The sequence below is a fragment of the Haplochromis burtoni genome, unplaced genomic scaffold, assembly GCF_018398535.1.
Source record: "Haplochromis burtoni strain Fernald_Lab_line unplaced genomic scaffold, NCSU_Asbu1 Contig_19, whole genome shotgun sequence".
Classification (NCBI taxonomy): domain Eukaryota; kingdom Metazoa; phylum Chordata; class Actinopteri; order Cichliformes; family Cichlidae; genus Haplochromis; species Haplochromis burtoni.
The window spans coordinates 665,427-686,941 of NW_024582380.1; the positions used below are offsets into that span (position 1 = coordinate 665,427).

Sequence of the window (21,515 nt, forward strand, 5' to 3'; positions counted from 1 at the left end):
TACGGTTACATAATTCTTCATTAGTCATAAGTAAATGGTAAATGGCCTGTATTTGTATAGCGCTTTACTAGTCCCTAAGGACCCCAAAGCGCTTTACACATCCAGTCATCCACCCATTCACAAACACATTCACACACTGGTGATGGCAAGCTACATTGTAGCCACAGCCACCCTGGGGCGCACTGACAGAGGCCTACTCTTTAATACAAATGCTGTAAAAACTGATGAAATGATGTAAGGCAACATGCTCAGTCAGTGTTAAAGAACTGAAGAAGTAAGTGACAAAGACTTGAAGCATGGTCGTTTCCAACCTGTCTACAGCAGTGACTCATGGGTGTTTATGAGGAAATCATTAATTCAGCAGCTTTGTGATGGTTCTATTAGTTATTTTCCACTCTGACTTTGACTGGTGTGTTTTCCTGAAAACTGAGAATGGTATTTAGAGTTTGATTAGCAATGGGCCAAGCGGTTAACAGCGATAAATCACAAACATTTATCTGCAGGGCCGGTGCTTAAATGTTGAAGACAGAATGAAGACAGAATAAAGTGCTGCAAGTGTAATGCTGTGTTACAGTCTTTGCATCAGTACAGTGATGTTTTACAGTTGTTGTTGTTGTTGTAGTTTACAGTAGCTGTCAAAATAACAGTTTCATGCTGGTAAATCTAGCTTGAGGGATGTACTATAGATACTTTATTGGGAGCTGTGTTACAGTACACTCTTATTTTTCTAACGTTTAAATCTAAATGTTGGAGAAAGAACTCTAACTGGGTATATTAACCCTGGAGTTTGTCTGATATTTGCTTTGCTGAAAGTGATTGATTTCTTTTTTTTTTTTTTACCTCTTGCTGTTTTGCATTGAAACACAATATAATGCAGAACGCATTCAGAAAATTCAGCTTGCACAGTTGATTAACGGGAGAAAATACTTAAAGTGCTATTGTTTTGCTGAGAAGGGGGTATTTATAGAGTATTATTGAATATTTAGGACCTAATGTACAGCATATTTTTCCATTTGCCAAAATGCTCAAGGCCAAATAAAACTTCTAGATGTTTCCTCCATGCACAAGGTATTTTTAACAAATTGCCAGGAGCATCAGTTGTGTGTAGCATCACTGAGGGTACTGTTAACCTCTATCATAGATACAGGGGAGACAAACATTTCTTGTATTTACATATTTTTTATATCCCACATAACATTTAGTCAATCAGCAGACTTCAGGGAGCCAAAGCAGAACATTAGGTTTAACACGCTTGTGAACACCTTTTCTACAGAACTGTATAAGCCATAAACCAAGCAATTAATCTGCAACAGACCTGCAGCGAGGATGAGTAAACCAAACCATGCCTGCGCTGGCCGTGATGGATTGTTCTATGGCTGATTGGTGAATTGATTCCAGTGAAAGTAATGGTTATGAACTGTTAGTGTCCAGCTCAGACTGATTCCTTAGAGATGGTGCACAGACAGCTGGTCTGCCTAGCCTCAGATTTGGGAAGGCTAAATATTTCTCATTGCCTGCCAAGAGAAATATTTAGCTTCCCCTTTGGCTGGCAGATAAAACGCCTGATGGCCTAGGTGCAAGGTGTGTGATTAAACATGGATGCTTGGAGAAATGTAGGGCTCAGCGGTTAGGGCTGCATGCACCGTACACGATGGGAGATTAATATGTGGCAGAAGGAGCATGACAAAATATGCTTCAAAGTGCATCGCGCGCTCTCTCTCCTGCTGTTTGATTTGAAGTATTTTGCGATTCGCCACACTCTTTCATGTTTACAGAACATTTAGTGTTATTCAAAAAGAAAAAAAAGAAAGAAAAAAAAACACCCCTCTTTGAATCAGGTGGGAGTATTGCATGCTGCGAACGGAGAGAAAACAGATAACCTGGAGCACTTCCCTGTGCTGACATGACACTAAAACACCTAATTAACATTTGCGGCTGGCTGTGATGCAGACACATGAGAGGCTTTTACCATTTCCATAGTGAATCAGAATGCACGCAACAGGCTCCAGTGCACCAACATGCTGCATTCTGCAAAAGAGGACAAAAATATGGACTTCTGTCCACAAAGACCCGAATCATTTCACCATTAACCTTTTGTTTTTTGCCAACTCACTTCTCCAGATCTATTCCTTCTTCATTAGAGAAGATAGAAGTCAGTGACAGTTGAGCTCCATGGAACAAAAACAATAAAGATGAGTTTGGATCATTGCATCATTTACAAAATAACTTCCAGTTTGCTTGCAGCTCAGATCACACACATAATTGATATTTGCTGACAATGTAACAGGAGTGGCTGTGTACATTTTGACTATTAATCCTCTTTCATTCCCTCAGCTTTTACCCCATCGTCATGTATTTAAACAAGCACCAAAGTTAGGATATTGACAGCCTCCTTAAAACACTAACTCAAATCTTGCAATGTTTCAGCACTAACCGAATCAAAGTGAGGTGCAAGGCAAGGTTGCTCCATGTTCAGATCAATACAAGAACAAATTTTACAAGTTTCAGTTTCGCATTTGTAACAGGATATTCCGCTTAACGCGGCCAAATTAAAAAAAAAAAAAAAAATTCTCAGAGCAGGTTAGTAAACGTTCAGCCAGAGGGATGGAGAGTGTGGGTTGGCTCTCACTGAAAAGGTCAGCATTTAAAACAAAACACAGAAGCGCTATAGCGGTACTATCCGCTAGGAAATATATATATATATTTACAAATCTATATCTGACTTAATGTGTTGGTGCCGATTGTTAGAAACGTGCTCTATCCCACAACATTATCAGGGGTACGTAAAACATTAACGTCCCGTATCTACGAGCTTTATTAATGACAGTTACCTGACACTGGGGTTTCGGGGACCCACTTGGAGCCCGGGTGCAGAGACTGAAATACTGTGCGCACCTCCTGGCAGTTTGGCACGTGTCCGCCGGGAAGGGAGAACAGCTGGAGGAAGGCGCACAGAAAGAGCGCACTGTGGACCGGTGAGGAAGCCATGGCTGACGGGCAGCAGCACTCAACCAAAGCGGACAGAGTAGAAGAAGCAGCGGTAAAGTTCAGCGCGCTAAAAGTTACAGAAGGAGCCAGCGTTTGCGCTGATGAGGTGAAGCTGCAGCTCCCGGCTCGGCTCGGATCAGCATCCTTCCGCTTTCCTCTTCTCCTCCTCTCAGAGTCCGTGCACCCTGCAAAGCTGCTCTCTCGGGCTTCTTGGAGCTACACGGATGCCGAGAACTTATGACTCCCTGTTCATTTGCAGCAGCGAGCGTCATCTCTCCGCACAGATGGATGAACGCCCCCCACTGATTCCATGTGCGCGCTCCTTAAAAAGCGCGCGCCACGGCGTGAAGCTAGCTGCGCTTACAAAGAGCTCCTCTCAGTGATGCGCTGACACAGTGGCCCTGTGTGGGCGCTCGAGTGGAAATATGAGGGGCTTAATGTGCTGCACGAGCCGCTTTAGATTAACCGTACGGGATTTAACTGGGGCGCATCACTCGTGCGTTTCACTATACATTTAAACCCGTGTTTACCAGGAGCTGCACACAAAACACCAAAGACATGTATGAGCGGCAGTTTATTTTTCATTCACATGGAGATTGTTCATACAGACAGCTGGTTGTGCACGAAGCACAAAACTCACTGTTACATTATACGGATTTCTTCATGTCAGTTTAAAATGAGTCTTACTTTCACTCAGATCTACAAGCATTAAAGTTGAGATGGTGCCATCTAGTGTTCAGTGTGCATGTCAACAGCAAAAACGTTGCCCAACAGACAAGGACAAGATATTAAACTCCGCAGACTGAACAGTTCATCAAGTCAGAAAAGTTGTTTTGGGAGTTTAACATTGTTAATAGATGAGAAATTAAGTGTTGAAATTTAAATCATCCATCTTAAAAACAGCAAGTGTCACAACACCAGAATCACAGCAGAAGTAGAAACAGCAGCAGCCCATCTCGTGCCTGCTGTGAAAGGCTTTCAGTCTTTCAAGTGTTGCTCAGGACAGACAAAACACACGTGTGTCGCATTTCTGAGAAACAGAGAGCTTTGCATGGATTTGCACAGCAGAGTCTTTCAGAAGCTGAGAACAAACCATCAAAACTCACTGTAAGCCCAGCTGAGTTTAAGTGCTACGAACAGGCGGAAAGGTGACCAGCAATACCCCAAGTGCACAAACTGCAGTAGATGAACGTTTACTACCTGCACTGTGAGCACTTTGGAACTGCCGGGACAACAGTGTGTTCATCTCAAGGAATGAAAAGTCATGAGGGAGGATGTCAGAGGAAAGACCTGTAAAGAAGCACATGTGACAGACACTGACTGCTTTTACTGTCACACTTATACAAGATTTTTTTATTTTTTTAAATGGCCAGCAACCATTGCTTCTATGTTCCAGTGGCATGTGTTATATTTTTTGATTTTAAAAATACAAATTGATGGGTGGGCCGTGGGGGGTACAACTCCCTGGGCAACTTTAAAGCATCCATTTATCAATCTAGATATTTGTCTTCTTCCACTGTCCACACCTGTACTTTCTCTTCTGCAAGTGTCAGTTTACACCATGGTACACACCACTGTACCCGATTAACCAATGTACTGCTTTTAAAAAAAATTAAAAAAAAAAAAATCAGCACAGCTGAGATGTTCTCGGTTATGCTTCCAGAATCTTTTACTATACTCAAACTTGCATTGGAGAACAGTGAGCTATTGGCAACGTTTGCTAAAAACGAGCCACTGTACACAAATATTCTCTTAAGTCAACATGAATAACTGCATTGATTATTGGCTTTTACAATACTACAGTTCAAACTTAAAGACAGATTCTTTTATGTTTGTTTTTTGTTTTTAAAAAGAAGGTATGTCAAGATACTAATAAATTACCATAAACTGAATATATCAACTCTGTTACATGATGAACTTCACATATTATAGACTGCATTTTAGGAACTTTACTACAATTTTATTTAAACGTTTTATCTTGCAGTGGGTTCCTACAGCTAAGACAAAAGCCAAAGAAAAGGGGTTCTGCTTGAGGTTTCCTCTTGTTAAAGGGGAGTTTTTTCTTACCACTGTCGCCAAGTGTTCGTTGGGGGGGGGCAATATAAAGCGCCGTACGCCATCTCGTTGATTGGGCGCTACACAATTGAAGTGAACTGAAAAACAAGCCCTCCAGACAGAAGGGGCAACTAGGGCAGTAGACTTTGAATACTTCACTAACTACACTAGATGCACCTTAGCTGGAGAACCATGAGACAAAAATGGAGGGAAGTGATAAACTGGATCACTTCCACACACCGCCAGTCTGCACGATCTGCAAGGAAATCAAACAGAGAAAATGAATAATTACTTAAACGGATTCCAATGTTAAGACTGGATACATGTGTTGCCTTTAAGTGGTATAGGAAACTCATTAACACCAACGTGCTCTATATTACAGTTAAAAAGAAGTTAAACATGATAAACGGCGGTTTACAGGCACGACATTGCAAAAAGGATGGTCACGTTGCCATTAGCCCTGCACTGACACGCAAAAGTTACAGTCCAAGAGATTCTGATATGTTACACGTGCACACACACACTCCTTCACATTAAAGGAAATTATTCCGTCTGCTCATTTAAAAATCCGATTAACCTGTGCAATTAAACACTGCATCAGATTTAACCAGCTGATGCACCGAGGAAATCCTTTAACTGAGTTACAACGGGCTGCCGAAGCTGTTCTGCAGCGTGGAGAAAACATGGAGATGTTTCCCTTTGCACCAATGTGAAGTCTCATTTTTCAGAAATAAAACCGTGAAAACGCCTCACAAATGATCCGACGTACCCCGAGTTTTGCATGAGTGCAGGCCAGCTTTGGTACTCCACATTACCCAAAGGTTACAATCAAGCCTTAATCTTCGATCGAGCCACACAAGTTCTAGAGGTTTCTCTCCACGGTATCAGCACGGCCCACGTGTTTCACTAAAGTTTGGAGAAGCAGGAGGAAGTTTAAACTTATGACGCTCCATTTTCCAAAACCATATTTTCAGGATACAACATCGGAAGTCATCTTTGTTCGCTTTTTATCCCTGAACTAAAAGTTTCAAGAGGCCGGAGAGCCGAGCCCAGCCCTGCCCTGCTCTGCTCTGCTTTCACGAAGCGGCGCCAGCGGCGTCTGGTGCTGCCCTGATGAGCGCATGGAGTCCCTCAATTAAAGAATAGCACTCAATCAATCTAATGACGCAATTAAGACAATCAGTGCCGGCTGCTGAGCAGTAAGCGGGTTCATGTTTAGGTGTTCGCGGATTAATAAAGAGATCGGCCTTCATTTGCGACCTGAGCAAATGCACTTTAACAAGCTATTGTCAGCCTTCGTGTGCAGATTACACCAAGACTGAATAATCCGATAGATTCAATACTGCCTCACACAGCGTTCAGATTAATGCGCAGGTGGCGCCGACAAACTAATCAACAGCCGCATCAGACTTTATGTCCAGACCTTGTCAATCAAACGTTTCTATTAGCGCAGTTGTCAGCACACGGCTTACCTCTGATCGTGTTGAGCTTCATTCAGTTTAATGGGTGTAGTCAAACCAACGGGGGCTTCCCATAAAGCAGAAATCTCGCAGTATCTCTGTGGATTTTCCATCTCAGTGTATTCCTTTTACCACCCTTCAGCGCAAAAAAAAACAACAACAACAAAAAAACTTTTGTCATTCATCAAATTGTAACAGCATCTTTTTCTCTTTCTGTATTTCTTCCTCTTTGTGGGGGTGGGGGCAGGAGCGCAGGCGGATGTGCGTCCTTAAATCCACTCATAATCAATGCACTTGTAGATATTTGGTATCATATATCTACAAGCTTTCCTCTGAAGCGACATCCGCTGGGGAAGAAAAAAACAATCTGAATATGAAACCTGAAGTGAGATCAGTTTTATTGACCCACCTCACTCATCCATTCACTGCCGTGCTGGCCAAAGAAACCCAGGAAGCTTGTGACCTATAACCCCAGTAAAACCCTGCCCCCACATAGCCTTCTGTGCTGTCCGCAGCCAGGATGTCCCTCCTCTGCAGTCCCACACAAAACACCATTTAATAAAACTCTGTTTGCAGCTGTCAAGCAGAGGGATGCACGGCCTTTCCAAAGCACGGCGGCACTCCCCTCTCCACCGTGGAGCCGAGCTGCAGTGTTGCCTTACTTTCCGTCTTCTCTGGTTGAACTTTGACCTAGTTTCCCAGGCTGTATGTGTGTTAGAAAGCCTGTGATTGGCTGCGTAAAGAGAAAGAAGGCCCCCAGCTGCCATTTTATTTAACTCATCTGCAATACGTGATTGATGTCTGCACAGACACAAGAAAAGGGATCATCATAGAAACACAGAAAAAAAAAATGCAGAGTCCATTGTGTGCATTGGTGGCAGCAGCAGGATGGCTCAGTGGTTTACATTGGTGCCTGTAGGTGGCTCGGGGTTACCCCCGCCATCGAAACTGCGCCCAACTCCAGCACAGATAAAGTTGCTCCTCCTGCCGTCGCACTGCCTGCTACACGTGAGAGGATCAATCAAAATATTGATAGTATTGATACCAACGATGGTATTGGTATCGGATACTTTGTTTCTATCCTCAGAATCAGTGTCAGTCATTCTGAATCAGAATTTGCAAACTGATGATGATTCATCTCATAAATCACGATACTACTGCCCACTCCGCTTGCGATACACCCTGCTCTTTTACTTAGAGCCAGCTTGAAGAACGCATGCAGATGTGGACAAAATTATTAGCCCTGCTATGAATTTTAAAGTTTTTAATCAAAGAACAGAAAAACAGAAAATAGCATTTTGAAACAAACTAGTTTTCTTTTCTTTATCTCATCAAGGTGGAAGGAAACCTCAAGGAGTCAGAAACAATCCTGGGTCTGGGTCGTCTCTTTATTTTCAAACACAACAACGACCCAAAATTTGTCGCTCCTGGTGAAGAACTACCTCCAGAAGACCAAAGTAAAATTCCTGACTGGCCGGCACAAATCCCTGACTTGAATCCCACTGAAAATCTCTGTGTTGAACTGAAGACCAGGATCTATGCTGGAAGATCATGAAATCTGGAGGAGCTTGAGAGATTCTTTGAAGGAGAATGAGCAGGAATTGTTCAGGATACGATGTTTTGAAAAGCTGTGTTAAAAATTTGCTCTGTGTAGCAGCACTTGAGAAATACTAATACAAAACAGCCAACAAGCTTTATTATGAGGCTGCTCCTTAACTTTATGCATAAATAATTAACTGTTTGCTACAAAGTTATTAGTCCTGAGGTTTTATTGATTTGCACCCTTATTATAAATATCATACATTCATTTGTGGTAGTTTCCTAAAAGTCTGGGGTAATTTCATGAGTTTTATTTATTTATTTACTAAGAAGATTAAAGCTTTGCTGTGAGAGATAAACTAATAAGTGACTACCACACTCTGTTTCGCCCTACACGTTCATGTGTAATAATTGTTTAGGCAACAAAAACAATGCAAAACAAAACATTGCAATGACATTTTATTTTCATGAATGCTTTCACACTTCACTTATCCTTTATAAAGTTATGTACACATAATTTCCTCCCGAAGAAAATAAAATATCCAGTGTGGAAAGGTAAAGAAAGAAAAGAAGGCAACAGAGTCAAAAAACGTAAAGCACAATAACCCAGAAAAGTTTAATTCATTTCATACATATTATTGATTTTAAGGAATTTAAATTTGTGACTACATATTGCCAGTGACTCGTATATTCATAACAGGAGGTAGGGTTAAAGAAACTTGAAATGCTTTGTTTGTACAACTAACACAAGTGCTAACACTGTTGCTAACAGCACCCCCTAGTGGGATGGCTGCGCACAACACATCCTTCTAAAAGTGCATGTCAAGACTGGGGCCAAATTTCAACAAAGTCTGCATACAAATTCATACGGGCAATAATTTTTTTTTCCTCCTTCCATTAATTATCACTGATAACAGACTTTTTGTCCTCACTAAATCTATAGTCAGCTGCATGGAGACATCAGTAATGACCACTGTGTATACGGATTATACCCAACGTATTCTCACAGTTTTAATTTGTTTTATAGTTTCTAAACTGATGACATGACAATGCACTGTGTGTAGGACTTCAGTTTATCTATGCATCATGTATCACATTCACAGCAAGTTTATCAAATTATTTAATGGCTCCTGAAAGTCCTCACTCTTTGTGACGGTCTCATGAAGTGGACCAAAGAATGATCAAGCCAAATCAACCCAACTGAAAACTACACTGTGTGATGCCTACTACAGATCTCTTAAAATATATTTACACTCCCAGGGTTTACATATAAGCAAGTATCGCAGTTAGTAATAAACCTGGTCTACGCATGAACGTGAGAAATTAACTGCTAATGTATTTGGGACCTGAAATTAACATTTTTTAATTAATTTTTTACATTTTAAACCCTTTTTTCATATCAGCTTTGGTTTAAAACAAATTAGAAATTGAAAGGATCAATCATGATCCATGAAATGTCTTTAAATAAGGCAAAAATTCATTACAAGGTACCACACTGCAATTCATTATGAATTAACATTTATGAGGTACCACACAATGAAAAGTTTAAGTTTTAAAAAAGGATCCAGTTTTCCATTGTGAAAACCAGGCTGCAGTCCCTGCTCAAGTCGGAACAAATGTATCACATGTCGGCATCCATTCAAACCACTGCTGTGTGCTTTTGTTTTGGTCAAATGTCAAATTAAATATCTTGTCAAGGAAATAAAATAAAAAAAATAAAAACCAGCATCCGCAAACTCAAATCCCATGAGGTATATACACTAACAGTCTGCACAGACAACGCATTCTGAAACGCTGTAATTTCAGCCACTATAACAACAACAACAGCAGAAATAGGGTAATTATTTCAACTGAGCTCTGGTGATGCACGTGAGGAGTCAAGTCAGTGCTCATCATCCAAAAATCTCATGTGGAACAGTGCATGTGGTTATCCTGACAATATTGTGACATGAGATGGGACCTACTGTTCTGATGCTTTGCAGGCATGTTGTTGCACTGTGTCACTGTTATAATCATATCAGAAAAGAGAGCCAACCTAACAATTTACCTTTTCCTTAAGCAGTTTGTCTCTTCTGTATTAAAGTGAATGATGGTGTGGTTAGGAGTTTGCATTTGTGTGGTTTCTGAGGTGAAATGTCATTTTGTTTTAGTAATATTTCAGTCTTCAGACTAATCAAGTCCAGTGTAGCAGTGAAATTAATCAGGGGAAAAACACGACCCTGATTAAAATTATTATAAAAGTCTGTGGTTCAATAACACACCGTGCTCCGATATGAATATAACAGTGTAACATTTTTAGGATTTTTTGTTAATTTGTTGCCATCAGTTTTAGAACGTGAAGAAGAAACGAAGCGCTTCCAGCGAGATCAATCGGTGTATCCTGGCTGTCCGCGTTAGCTGTGAACGGATGGGCTGGTAGCCTGCAGCGTTATCTGATGCCTTGTTTCTATTTCAGTCATGTAAGCATCGCTGAGCACAGCCTGAAAAATCACAGTACAATTAATTGATTCCTCTATAGTTTTGATTTTCTCTTCCTGTGACAGCTAATGCATTGGCTAGTGCAGCACTGCGGTGTCGTTTCTGACCAGCATAATTGCGTGCACTCCAACGAAAGCCTGAAAACTGCGCAATAATTGCCAAATGTTACTACTGCGAGCTGACCTGCCCAATATGAGCCGACGTGCCACTCTTCTAAAGCTGGATTTCTAAAGACAGTCCCTGTACAAAGAACAGCTTTCCAAAAAACAAAAGAGGCAACAAACCAAACCTAAGCAATGAGAATAAGCATCATTCAGAAAGAAGAGTTACTGGAGGCTTTAAATGTTTTAGCATAAAAGATACATTAGAAAAATAATATATTTACCTCTCAACCTTTCAATCTCTAAAGCATGTACAAGTTCTGGAAAATGACCTCAGTGCTCGAGCTGGTTGCGAATTTCCATGTATATGGAAAAGTAACAGCGTAAGGTCCAACATTAGAAGAAGGAACCAAAAGGCATTTGGTTATAACTAACTAAGAAGCACTGCGGTTTAAATAACAGTTCTTGGCCCACTCAGGTTGCTGGATGGAAAGAACCTCCACATCCACACTAAGCCAGAAAGTGAAGGAAGTAAACTTAACGTTTCCTATATTTTATACTTAGTATGAACTTTTAATTATGCATGTTTTTATTTTGTTTTGTTTTTTCCTCTTGAACCACCACCTCTAAAATCTACCACCTGACAGAGCAGTCGTCCCATTATTAGAATGGGACGACTGTATTAAGCTTCCTCGGACGCTGTGGGTCTCTTCAGGTCTTTGATTTGCTTGATCAGATAGTTTTTCTCATCGCAGAACTGCTCGTCCTCAGATCTATCCGTCTGGAAGTTGCCAAGGAACTCCACGAGCTTGGTCTGGTTCTTCAGAAGGATGTCCATCACGGGCTGAGTCTTGTTGGGGTTTGCAACAAATACCTTTGGAAAGATTATGTAAAAAGTTTAAGTACCATTTGTGGATGCAATGCACAGAGTCCAGTGAATCTACTTTTAGCCAAAGTCTTGCACTGCAGCTGTGATGGTAGTTCTTGTTCTGCTCTGATCATGAACCAGTTCTCTTCCTGCTGCAGGTTCTGATTAGGTTCAGTGATCCCATCTTCAGAGCAGATCAAGGACACCTTCACCAGCTGTAGTCCAACAAGACAGAGTTGGAGTCCTCCTGACTGACCAACTGCTAGACAGAAGGACTCCAAGGAGAAGCAGCTGAATTATACTAAAGACTGGCATAACAGAAAGCTGGACAAATATCCAGCTAGCAGTAAAAACGAGAGGTGAAGCTGTTAGCAGCAACCAAACTTTTAAATAAGAGAAATCACAATGACTCAGCCTGACTAAACAAAAACCCACATTCAATATTAGACCAACTTAAGGTAGCAGGTATGTGGGGTTTTCATGACACAATTCAGATTTATTATGAGTGGATTTTGAGAAATTCTTTGCGCACCTTGAAGACGTGGAATGCTTCAAACTGGATGTTTCGGCTGTTATCTCTCAGCAGGTTCATCATCAGCTTCAAGTTCTCTGCCCGACTGATGTACCTCGTCATGACAGTGAAGTTGTGCCTATCCAGGAGAAGTTCACCTAGCAGCTAACAAATACATATACATGAGTTTACAGAATCAGTCCACAAACTTGTCAGTTAAACTTAAGAGTGAGCAGGAGGATGTACCTTCAAAGACTGCCGTTTTGTGACGTAGTTCTCAGAGTGCAGAAGTTTTTCATACTCTGTAAACACCTGATAAAAATGTCAAAAGTAAGTTGGGTAAAGAATGAGCAGTTTTTCCCAATTAAATATCAAAACCACTCAAGAAAGCTCACTCTGTCATAATTATTCTCCAGGAAGTCTGCACACATAATCTTGTGTCTCGTGAGAAGATCCTGATGGGGAATAGAAGAGGTCAAGATATCAACTAGGAACAGTCAGGATGTTAAATCCTTGCCATTAAAAAAAAATATATATATATATAAATATATATAATATTATATATATATATATTATATATAATATATATATATATATATATATATATATATATATATATATATATATATATAAATATATATATTATATATATATATATAGTATATATTAGTGTACCTTGAACGAGGCAAAAGCATCTGAGGCGATGTCAAAGGTTGAGAGCTCCACATAATGGAAGAAGCAGAAGAAGTCTTCAGAGAAGAGCACTATCCTCGCCAAAGGCTCGTGACGCAGGCACTCTCTCAGCATCATCCCACAGTTAAGAGCCACTTCTGGAGCCTCGTATCTGCACAGGTTCATACATGTCAGGTCCAAGTGATGGTGAACTCATCACAAGTTATACAATTTTCACTCGAGATGTATAATCGCATCCTAAACACTGTCACTGTTAGTTTGACATCAACTCTGTGTTTCCAATGACGAAGGAACGAGATCCTCGCAAAAAATAAACAAATGGATTAAACTAAGGCAGAACGTGAGTACAGCAGCAGCATCTACACGCAGAGAAGTCGTCAATCACTCAGTGATGCTGAGAATTTAAACTAGGGTAAAACTTATGGAACAGATTCTGTAAATCGCCAAAATATTTTTTATATTTTTAAAAGAGCCTGAAGAATGTGTAAGCGATCCTTGAAACAAATACATAAATAAAAAGTGTTACATCTGGTCCAAAACAAGTCTGCTGAATGGCAGCATCCTCCATAGGTCACTACCCTGAAACCAGATCTTCGCATTTTGGAGCACTTATGTACTCATCTAAAGATGACCAATAAGCAGTGATTTTAGATCAGTTGTGCTCATTAATTATGAAAAACTTTGGGAGAAAACTATGTTTTGTTAAGTGTGAATGGAAAGTCTGAACCAATGCAATTTGCTTACTTGGCAGGGAGAGGAGCACAGGATGCAAAGCTTGTTATACTCATTTAAGCAGGTAGAAAAATGGCAAGGAGTACACCAAGCTTTTGTTTGAGAACTGTTTATACAACGTCACAATAGTAACTTTTAATAAAAAGGCTGCCGTTTGCTTTCAAAGGGTCTCATTAACACTCTCAGTCTTTATTATTTACAGTAGTGGACGCTGTACTATTTCTTAGTGTGATATATTCTTTGGCTTAAATCAAGGAGCTGCAAAGAATGCATTATAAGCCCTCTCATCAATCTTTTAAAGAGACAGTATTCAGATAAAGGTCACTTAAGTTAATGCCCATCCAGGTTTCATCCCTATATCCTCACAACTATGACAGAATGAGCCATAACCCTCTTATGCTAGACAGTGTCCCTTAAGCTCTGCCAGATATTTGACAGCACATCAAGAAACGTCAAAAGCTTCTGGTCGCTTTGATAATTAGAAACGCAACGTCCCATATGGAGCTGAGAAAACGTTAAAGTCCAATTTATAAAAAACACCTACCAGGCTGAAGGTAAGGATTTTGTAGTTGGATCACGATGGACCCTGTAATAGCATATGTTATCGCACTGCTCTCTGCTGCTGCAGGTTAGTTATGAACTCAGAAGACTTGTACAAACAGCTGGAACACAAACTACCGTCACTGCTGACTTTGATTAATCCAACCTGTCGCAGACTTCTTCAGACAGAGACCTGGCAGAAACTTACGTAAACTTGGATTTTATAAACATTTCAATCTGTAATAGATGTGAAATGATACAAATGACGCAAAGTCAACAACGTTAACACAGATGTGAAAGGCATTTTGTGATTTTCGAGAGGTCTGTGCACTCATCAGGTAGGGATGGGTATTGATAAGATTTTAACGATTCCGATTCCATTTTCGATTCTGTTTAACGATTCGATTCTTTATCGATTCTCTTATCGATTCTTTTTTTTTTTTTAAAAAAGGAGAACACTAAGGTCGATTAGCTTAGAACTTTGTTTTATATCTTCTCTTTGAACAAGATAGAAATTTAGGAGTAACATGGCCTTACAAACCCAACAGTGAGATCTTAAGAGATCCAGCCTACGGCTCTTCAATGGGGTGTCACAGGGTCCCCAGGAAAAAAAATTGTAAATGTAAAATAATAAAATAAATATTCTTGTGAGACATATCACATATTGACGGGGTCGGGTTATGTTAAAAAGTATAAATTGTTATACTTTGTTCATTGGTTCAAAGGTACCCCACACTTCTTTTTTTGTTTGCTTGTTTGTTCTGGTGTATTTTTCATTTGAACTGTTACTCTGCCAGAGTACTCATATTTACAAGATGGCATTGAACGCCCCATTGGTGTATCAGGAAAACTATTTTGTACGTATGTTCCTTGAAGGGGATTGAAGTCGTTCTTTTTTCCACCGCAGCGAAGGGCTAGGAGTAGGAGAGGAGCTGCTGTATGTTTTTGTTATCGAATCGATCTGATTGTGAAATAAAGCATATGCAGTGAGAAAGCAACTCCAGGAGTCATCCCTGCCTTAAAGCTGCAACATTCTTCTGTAGCAATAACAAAGTATAACATAAATTGTTCTGTGGCAATTACACAAGAATATCCAGTAATGTCCCTGCCTACAATTAAACACATTCACTTACCAAAAATCGGGGCATCTGCTGTGGCAAATGGGTTCAAGCCTTTGACCACAAACTTAGACACTGCTCGGTGACATTCGTCTATCCTGGCCTGAAAGGAGACGCTACCGGTAGACTGCAGCGAGAACTACCAGCGAGCGCCAGCCAGACTCTGTCTGTCTCTCTCATCATGGTCACCTACATGTACAGTAATGGCAGGTCTTGTAATAAGGCAGATCGCGCTAACATAATATGCACTGTTAGTTGATTATTTACCTGCCGCATTAACGGGAGAGGACGTGCAAACGTTACCGCTGCTGCTGGGTTGAGATTCACGAGTCCGGAGCGGAATTAAAAACACGACATTCATCGCGTGTTTTGTGAGCAAATGCTTTTGCATATTCGTAGTGTTTCCTCCCTTAAATGAAATATCTACTTTGCAAGTTGCCCTGTTGTCATCCGTTCTCATAAAGTATAATCAAACTTTTGAGCGTTTGAGCCGCTTAGGCGCCGTGTTTCCTGCCAGGTAAATGACGCTCCGCAACGTGGTGACGTCATTCGGGGCGACTGGAATCGATAAGGGAATCGTTTGCAAAAATGGCAAACAATTCCAAGGAATTGAAACAGTGGGAACCGGTTCTCAACAAGAACCGGTTTTCGATACCCATCCCTACTCATCGGGCCATTAAATGTACACAAAATGTGCCTTTCGAATTTTGTGCTAAAATGTGGAACAACCTAGATGTTCATGCTTTGTCCTCTGTGACATGTACAACAATTTATTTAAAGAACAATCTGTTTTGAGGTCTTAATGAGCTTGGGCAGCGCAAGACTGTGAAACAGAAGGAAAGCAGGTGTCTCATACAAACTTCTTTTTCTTCGCCCCCTCATGTTGTTGCTCTTTAAAGCATTCTCATGTTTCTTAACAAAAGCAGGGCAACGCAAGATACTGGCGCGAGACATGTGAGCCTATCTGCATTCAGATTCTTGCAGTATTAAAAGCTGTGACTTTTTCCATGGAAAAGTAGCCGCGGGGCCATTCAGCTGACATATTCAGATGTCTCTGATGAGCAGAGAGGACTGGACGTCTGAAAGAGGCTTTAAAAAGGTGATGTGTGGGAACCGTTATACAAATATTTTGGTGGCATTTTTCATGATCCCCAGGTTTATTATGACCACAGAGGGAAACAACAAAAAAAAAATCAGTTTCTCCACAGCCTAAATATTTTTGTTTGCCAGTCCTGTTACCCACTGTCCACTTTTTGTGAGTCTACAGTTTTTTCCTTTTATCTATTGGTTTAATGGTAAATAGTAGAAACAGCCTGAACAGCATTATTAATAAAAGTTGTTCACAAGCTCAACAGTGAACCAAAAATATATATATATATATTTTTTAATGAAAGCAGGAAGTGTTTTGGCTGAACATGGTCTTGTAAGTGAGCTGCCTCTGCAGCCATCAGGGTGTCGTAATGTTTTACCTCTTTGGACAATCTTTCCCTCTGCAATCATAGTACAAAATGCTCTGTGTAGTTTATATTCTATTAGTATTTTTTTAATTCATATATATTTCTATTTTAATCCATCTCCTTCCACATTATTGCCCATCCGTTTGTATGACTGTTCCTGTGTTTTGTGTACAACAAATCGCTCCTAGTGGGATCAATGAAGTTGTTTGGTATAATTTTGGGTTGAACGTGCCATTTCTAGATCTCATTTTCCACAGAGAGGTATTTTTTTCCTGTGCAAAAAAGTACACAATTTCCCCACGCACAACAAGGGAGTTCATTAGCAGTGTAACAAACCGAGACATCAACGTTAAATGTCAGGTTTTGATGTCTGCCTCTCATAAACAAACCAAATCTTCCACTTTATAGTTGTGACATTTAACCGGATAAGATGGCATTCGATCCACCAAACAGCAGCCGGAGCATGCAGCTGGTCTCTGAGTGAGTGAGCAGGATGACTCAGTTTTTCAGAGCTGTAAAACTAGCACTGTACTTTTTGCTTTATCCATCATCTACATGTGTAGCCCACATGTGAGCAAGTTCATGCTTGTTCCTTTGGGAGTTGTTGAAACTCATACTGGCTAATGCAGAAGACTGCAAGGCATGTTAAAGGAAGGTATTTGTACCTAAAAAGCAAAAACCAAATGCTTTTTATTTCATGCTAAGGATTTGTTCGTTTGTTTATGAGGCTCTGAGGGTGGATTTGTTGTTAATGCATGTAAATGGACAAAGAGCAGTCAGATTGAAGATCAAATGACCAAACACTGAGTTTCTGTACACTGAAAATATGAACTTACCCTTTGAGAAGCATGAAGAGGATCTGTGGGTGTGTAGAAATGTATTCTACCGTGGGCGTGCGGGTGCCAATCTGACGTCTCACGATATTGCTGAACAAATGGACCACATCCTTCTTCCCCTGCACAGTAACAACCACTCAGACTGGGTGCTGATATACACAGGTTTTTTTTTGCTTTGGGCATAGACGTTCAAATCAGGCATGCAAACACGCACTCCCCCTGATCATTCAATGTGTGCACCAAGCAATCAATACTTTAAACTCATAAAGTCAGTGCAGAAAGAAGGCATTTTTTCTCCTACCTCAAAATCAATCTTCTGTAGGTTTGCAATGAGAGAAATTAGAAGGTTGGTGTTGTACAGCTCTTGTGCAAGCTGAGCCACTGCTTCAGTTTGGGGCTCCTTGTCACCTGTTCCACAAAGTACTTCCTTCAGTGAGGCAAGATTTTTGGACACCTCCTCTGCAACCTTAATAACATGAGGGGGTAAAAGAGTATGATCAGCTGCTGCTCAGCGTTACTGTAATTTTTAACATTCATGCCATCCTCAGAGAAATCCACAGCTGACCTTTTCACACTTCTTGCTGTCACCAGCATCCAGCTTTTCCATGTATGCAACATGGTCCTTCAGACTCTTCACTATCTCAGCTGGGTTCTTCTGAGACTTTCCAAAAGGAAAAGGCATGGCTGAAGACAGGTAATCTAAGACCAGATCGCTGATGAAACATAACACGGGTTTTTAAATTGTGCAAATAAACCTATTCGACTTCCTGCACCGCTTTGCATCAGGAAATCGCTAATAAAAAACAACAACAAAACAACAAAAAAAACTTCACCTGATGAGCTAGACATGAGTGAGTTATGGCGTTTGGCTAAAGACAGAAGCTCATAAGGAAGAGACTAAAGTTTAAAGTAACTCACAACGCTACTTCACGTTAGTCGAAAAAAGGCTAGCAACTTTTCGTACTTAACGTTTCTTACGTCGAGTTTAGGGTGGATTCATTATATTAGTCTATATTAGTCCACTTTCAAACTAAGCGGGGTCAGCTGAACAGTAGAAGCCAAGCTTTCAAACCAAAACAAGGATGTAACGGAGAACAGGACGTCAAAATGTCAACGTTGCAGCATGCTCATCGGAAAAGTTGAGCTAGCTTGTGACCTAGTTAGCTATAGCTAGAAACAAGGCAACTACCAACAGGACGCAGTTAGAGAAGGACGGTTGTGGGGAAGCACACACGCACAAAACACCCTGCTGAAATATTTACTTCAGGCTGTGTACACTCACCGAATGAAGGGTAGCTTTGAACTTCAAAGACGCTCGGTGACCAAAGGTGAGCTAGCGGGCTAGCGAGTCGTCTCCACTTTCAATATCCACTGTAACGTTACTTTGAAAAAGTCTGTAACGTTGTCTGACAGCTGTAGCTACCTAACGTCCCCTAACTGTAGCTACAACTTCCTCAAACTAGAGACATTCATAGCAGTGATATTTGACGTAAATTTCACTTCTAGTGACCCCTGTCATCGAACTTGCTAGTAGCTTCCTAGTTATTACAGAGTGACTTGCTGCTGGGCTTGCCCGTCTGTCAACTTCATTTCCCTGTTCTTTTCTGCCGAAACACCCGTCCTCTTCTCATCCCGGGGACAATGGGCGGTCATGTTTTGCTATGTAATATGACTGACACCAATTTTATCCTATCACTTTTGCGTGATGTGGGCACGCCCTCTACCCCACTATGGGAGCGCATGTTTCACAAAGTTACATACTAATGAGGGGGAGTATGTTGCAGAGGAGGCCACTCTACCGGACAGCCCGTTAATAGAAATCAAGTGCATCTAAATTCTCGGGAAGAGATGAGCCATTAGTTGAGAAATAGTTCGTGTTTTATCTGTGGTTATGAAATCTAAACGTTGTAAAAATCGGCCAGAATAAGAAACAGGATTAGTTTTTTTTTTTTTTCTTTCTTTCATCTAATCGCCTTTTGGTGATTTCTTTGTTAAGTCACAAGAAAATTCAGTATCCAATAGCAACATCTATAAAACACATTTCACTATTATCAAAGCAAGCAATTTCTAGAACACATATGGACCACAAAAAGTTCCTCAACGTGAATAGTTACCAAAGTCTTTCTTTAATGTATGTCCACTTACCATCACTTAATAACGGATGACAGGCATAATGAGTTGACTCTCCTCTGTATTCTCCAACTACATGTTGTCCAAATTTGCGATAATAACCACACTACATTAACAAACCCTGCATATCAGCTTTTTACTTGCATTAGTGAAACTTTGAATGTCATTTAAGGGAACATATGGACACTTCACCGTCAAAGTTCTTCTTCGGGAGGTGGCTGCGTTTTGCTCCATGCTCTGCCGGGGTGATCCCACATTGTCTTAGTAATGTTATATAATAATATTGTTGACGTCCAGGCTTTGCGGAGGCCAATTCATGACTGGATTAAGAGTCCATGTAATAATCAACACAACTGCTTCTGAATTTCAGGTGTGTGGGCAACGAGGGCCGACACCCAGCAAACACTCCACCTCTGGAACACAGGCAGGAACCCACACACACGAACAGAGGAGAGAGAGAAAAAGGAAAGATGGTTGGAGTGAGAGAGGTGGATTCTAGGTATAGGGTGGGATAATGGAAAAGATCCATAAAGGAATTAGCTGAAAGAGAAAGATGAAAGCATGCAAAACTATTACTAAAAGAAAGTCTGGCTCCTTGGAAGCAAAATACACGGAGTGGCAGCTCAAGACTTTTGCACAATGCTGTATGTTTTTAGAATAGTTTAAACCACAGGTGTCAAACATGAGGGGATCCAGAATTGAGCTGGCAAAGACTCCAAATTCAGCCCACTGGATGGCTTTGAAAACAGTAAATGAAGGGCATAAATTTAGCCATGCAAGTGTAAGTTTTACTTTTCCTACTGATAAGGGTGTCCTTGACATTCATATCACACTAAAATAATAAAGTAATACGTAAGTAATTAAATGAAATACTGTGGAAATTTCTGGGATTTTTTTATAGAACTTTTTCTGTAATTTTACACATTTATTACTTCATTATTTTGTTTATTGCTGTTCAGGTCATGTAGAAAAACTGAGGTATTCTCTTGAAATTGTACTTTTTTATATTAAGATATCTCAGGGTTTAAATGCAAGTTACATTTCTTTAGAGTGACAGAAAGGGGTGTTTTACAAGACCGCCCGGCTTAAGATCAAAGTAGGATGCACGTGTCTCATGACATAAAATAAGTTTGACATCACTGGTTTAAACTTTTCCTACTCAGGGCCCCACCATGGTGTTGACATGCATTTTTTAACATATCCCAGACTGTGGTGCCTTAGAGGTCCATTATTGTCCCAGTGCATAAAAACTCAGCTGTGATTAAGCTTGTATTGAGCCCCTTACTGTGCACACTACTCACACGTGATTGCTCAGCAAAGTATCCGGGCAATCATATTGTGACTTTTACAGATGATGCAGCTGTTGCAATTAATGATGAGTCAATGTAGAGGAGAGACGTGGAAGAACTTGTTGGCTGGTGTGATGCAAACAATTTGTGGGAAATTTGGGGAACATAAAAGAGATTGTGGTGGTAGGAGGAGACCTCACATCCTTCAATCCCTCCTCATTAGAGGAAAAGCTGTGGTGACCATAGTCAAATACCTGACTCTGCATATACCCAGCAAACTCAAACGGGCCACAAAACAGACAGTATTATTAAGACAACTGTTTTGTATGATGAGGAGGTTGATCTATCTATCTATCTTTTAATGTGTGTCACGGGGACCAAACTTAGATCCATCTGTAATTACATTACATTACACAGTGTAAATGGCATTTATTTACAAGTCCTTCTTTGATGGTCTCATGTGGCCCGATGATATGTGATAAAAATGTGATAACGTATAAGGTTTAGACACACTTATCTTTGTAGCAATATTACAACATGAAAGAAAATAAATTAAATCAAATGGATTTTTTCTTAGAAGAGACCTTTATTTTTGATAATTTAAAACAAAAATCCCCAAAACATGACAACATGGGCTGATTTTAGCTATAACAGCAGCAACAACTTATATTTAAATTAAAATCAGTACTAGCTTTTACTAAACCTGCATGTCCGGCCATT

The 21,515-nt window shown here is 40.4% G+C and overlaps 2 protein-coding genes across 4 annotated transcripts in view; both read right to left on the reverse strand.

Moving 5' to 3' along the window:
• gpc3 (glypican 3) overlaps positions 1-4,037 on the reverse strand; it is a 136,654-nt gene extending 132,617 nt beyond the window's left edge. For both annotated transcript variants that reach the window (XM_005916603.3, XM_005916604.3), the window contains exon 1: positions 2,832-4,037. In XM_005916603.3, coding sequence (XP_005916665.1) covers positions 2,832-2,988 — 157 coding nt within the window. In that variant the 5' untranslated portion in view covers positions 2,989-4,037. The remainder of the gene's footprint in view (positions 1-2,831) is intronic.
• Positions 4,038-8,488: 4,451 nt separating this feature from the next.
• On the reverse strand, positions 8,489-19,025 carry cab39l1 (calcium binding protein 39, like 1). 2 transcript variants are annotated; one of them, XM_005916592.3, is made up of 9 exons: positions 18,210-18,633; positions 17,942-18,089; positions 17,678-17,842; positions 17,377-17,495; positions 12,676-12,844; positions 12,396-12,455; positions 12,247-12,312; positions 12,022-12,165; positions 8,489-11,495 (listed from the first exon to the last, which is right to left on the reverse strand). In XM_005916592.3, exons 2-9 carry the CDS (start codon positions 18,056-18,058, stop codon positions 11,304-11,306), a joined length of 1,032 nt encoding a protein of 343 aa, XP_005916654.1. In that variant the 5' UTR covers positions 18,059-18,089; positions 18,210-18,633; the 3' UTR covers positions 8,489-11,303. The 2 variants fall into 2 exon arrangements, with proteins under 2 accessions (XP_005916654.1, XP_005916653.1); XM_005916591.3 differs by lacking the exon at positions 18,210-18,633 and adding an exon at positions 18,659-19,025 and having other exon boundaries at positions 8,800-11,495.
• Positions 19,026-21,515: the final 2,490 nt, after the last annotated feature.